Genomic DNA, 1,471 nt, shown 5'->3' with positions numbered 1-1,471 from the left:
CATCACACATTTACACAACAAATGACATGGTTTTCCCTCCAACTCAGTGTTCTTATCAAATAGTGGAGGGGGTAGTGACCACTGTGGTGGGAGTAGCAGGTGTAGTAGGAGCAGCAGTAGTTGTAGCTGCAGTGGTCGCTAGCCGGTTTAACAGCTGAAGGATAATCTGAATCAACTGGGCGTTAATGGCCTGCTGGTTGTTGTTGTTGTTGTTCTGCAAGAAAATCAGAGAGTCATTGTCAAATAAAACAGAGGAGTAGCTAGGGAATTGTATATCATTTCACAATCAAGTGTTTTGAATGTTGAACTGTAGAGGATAGAGAAAGCAGTCACCTCATTTGAATTTGAGTCAGAGTCAGAGCCAGAGCTTGAGCGAGCAAGTCTTTTGTGCTCGGTGTCCATCTGTAGGGAAAGCCACAATTATGATACTGCCTTCATTTTACTTTTGCAATTTAAATACTTTTATCACGGTATAAGAAGAAAATAATTGATATTAAGTTTGAAAATGTTACACTTACAGGCTGAGCCAGAGCCAGGCTCAGGAGGCATCCAAGAACAAGAGCTAGCTTCAGCATGGTTACAGTGATCTCTCTGTTAGAAGGAAGAAATAAAGAGTGATGCAGGTTTTCTAAAATATGAGCAAATTCCCACGTAGGAGTAAAGAAAGAAAATATATAATTACCTTCAATTCTTCACAACTTCAGCAGATTGTCTCGTAGAGAGTCGAGGAGGTTTTTGAGTTTCTCTGAGTGTTGAGCTTTGCTTATAAACAGGTACAGAAGCGCATGTCATCTCATTAGCAAACAGCGAGGTTGTGAAATTACAAACAAGTTTAGGAAATATTCCACCTCAAAATTTCAAGGTGTGCGGCTAATCATCAGAGATGGAAACCACCCTCGGATCGTAGGCAGAATTCATTTCCTAGATTGTATCAGAAATGATAGTCCGTTGGATTTTTCTCAAATGGTAATCATTATATCAATTTAATATAGTCAGAAAAATGTGTTTCTTACCACCATTATGTATGAACTATTCCATCTCCTTATTCTCAACGCTTTACTTTTAGCAACAAAAATACAGACGGTAATAATAACTGGTCTTATGATTACAAATAAGGTGACTTAAAGGCTTAGACAGGAAGCGGGCGCCACCCAATGATGAAAGCATTTCATTATGCATCTATTTGGTCTAGGAAATTAAATAACATTTTTCCCTAAATTTCCCGATAAAGTTTGAAAAGAAAACTGATACAAAAAAATATCTAAAGAGATTTTCTGTATATATGATTAATTATAGATATCTGACACCAATGTTGTTTTTTTGTATAATGTTGCAAAGAACAGGGATCAAAGTCAATAAGGAAGACATTAGCATCTATTTGTGAGGTAATTGCTGTTTTGCACATGATTGGGTAATTGTGACTAAGATGTGTTGCTTTGAGAAATGTTTGGTGTGTCTCAATATCTGATGT

General features: G+C 37.2%; 1 protein-coding gene across 1 annotated transcript; it reads right to left on the bottom strand.

The window, feature by feature from the left end:
* Nucleotides 1-10: 10 nt before the first annotated feature.
* On the bottom strand, nt 11-735 carry LOC104963539 (ras guanine nucleotide exchange factor Q-like). The gene is made up of 4 exons (XM_010792139.1): nt 683-735; nt 519-591; nt 334-402; nt 11-214 (listed from the first exon to the last, which is right to left on the bottom strand). Exons 2-4 carry the CDS (start codon nt 573-575, stop codon nt 56-58), a joined length of 285 nt encoding a protein of 94 aa, XP_010790441.1. The 5' UTR covers nt 576-591; nt 683-735; the 3' UTR covers nt 11-55.
* Between the last annotated feature and the right edge of the window lie 736 nt (nt 736-1,471).

Source organism: Notothenia coriiceps, unplaced genomic scaffold (assembly GCF_000735185.1).
Source record: "Notothenia coriiceps isolate Sejong01 unplaced genomic scaffold, NC01 NC01_scaffold00036345, whole genome shotgun sequence".
In the NCBI taxonomy this organism is placed as follows: Eukaryota; Metazoa; Chordata; class Actinopteri; order Perciformes; family Nototheniidae; genus Notothenia; species Notothenia coriiceps.
This window is presented reverse-complemented; position numbering and strand designations above follow the sequence as displayed.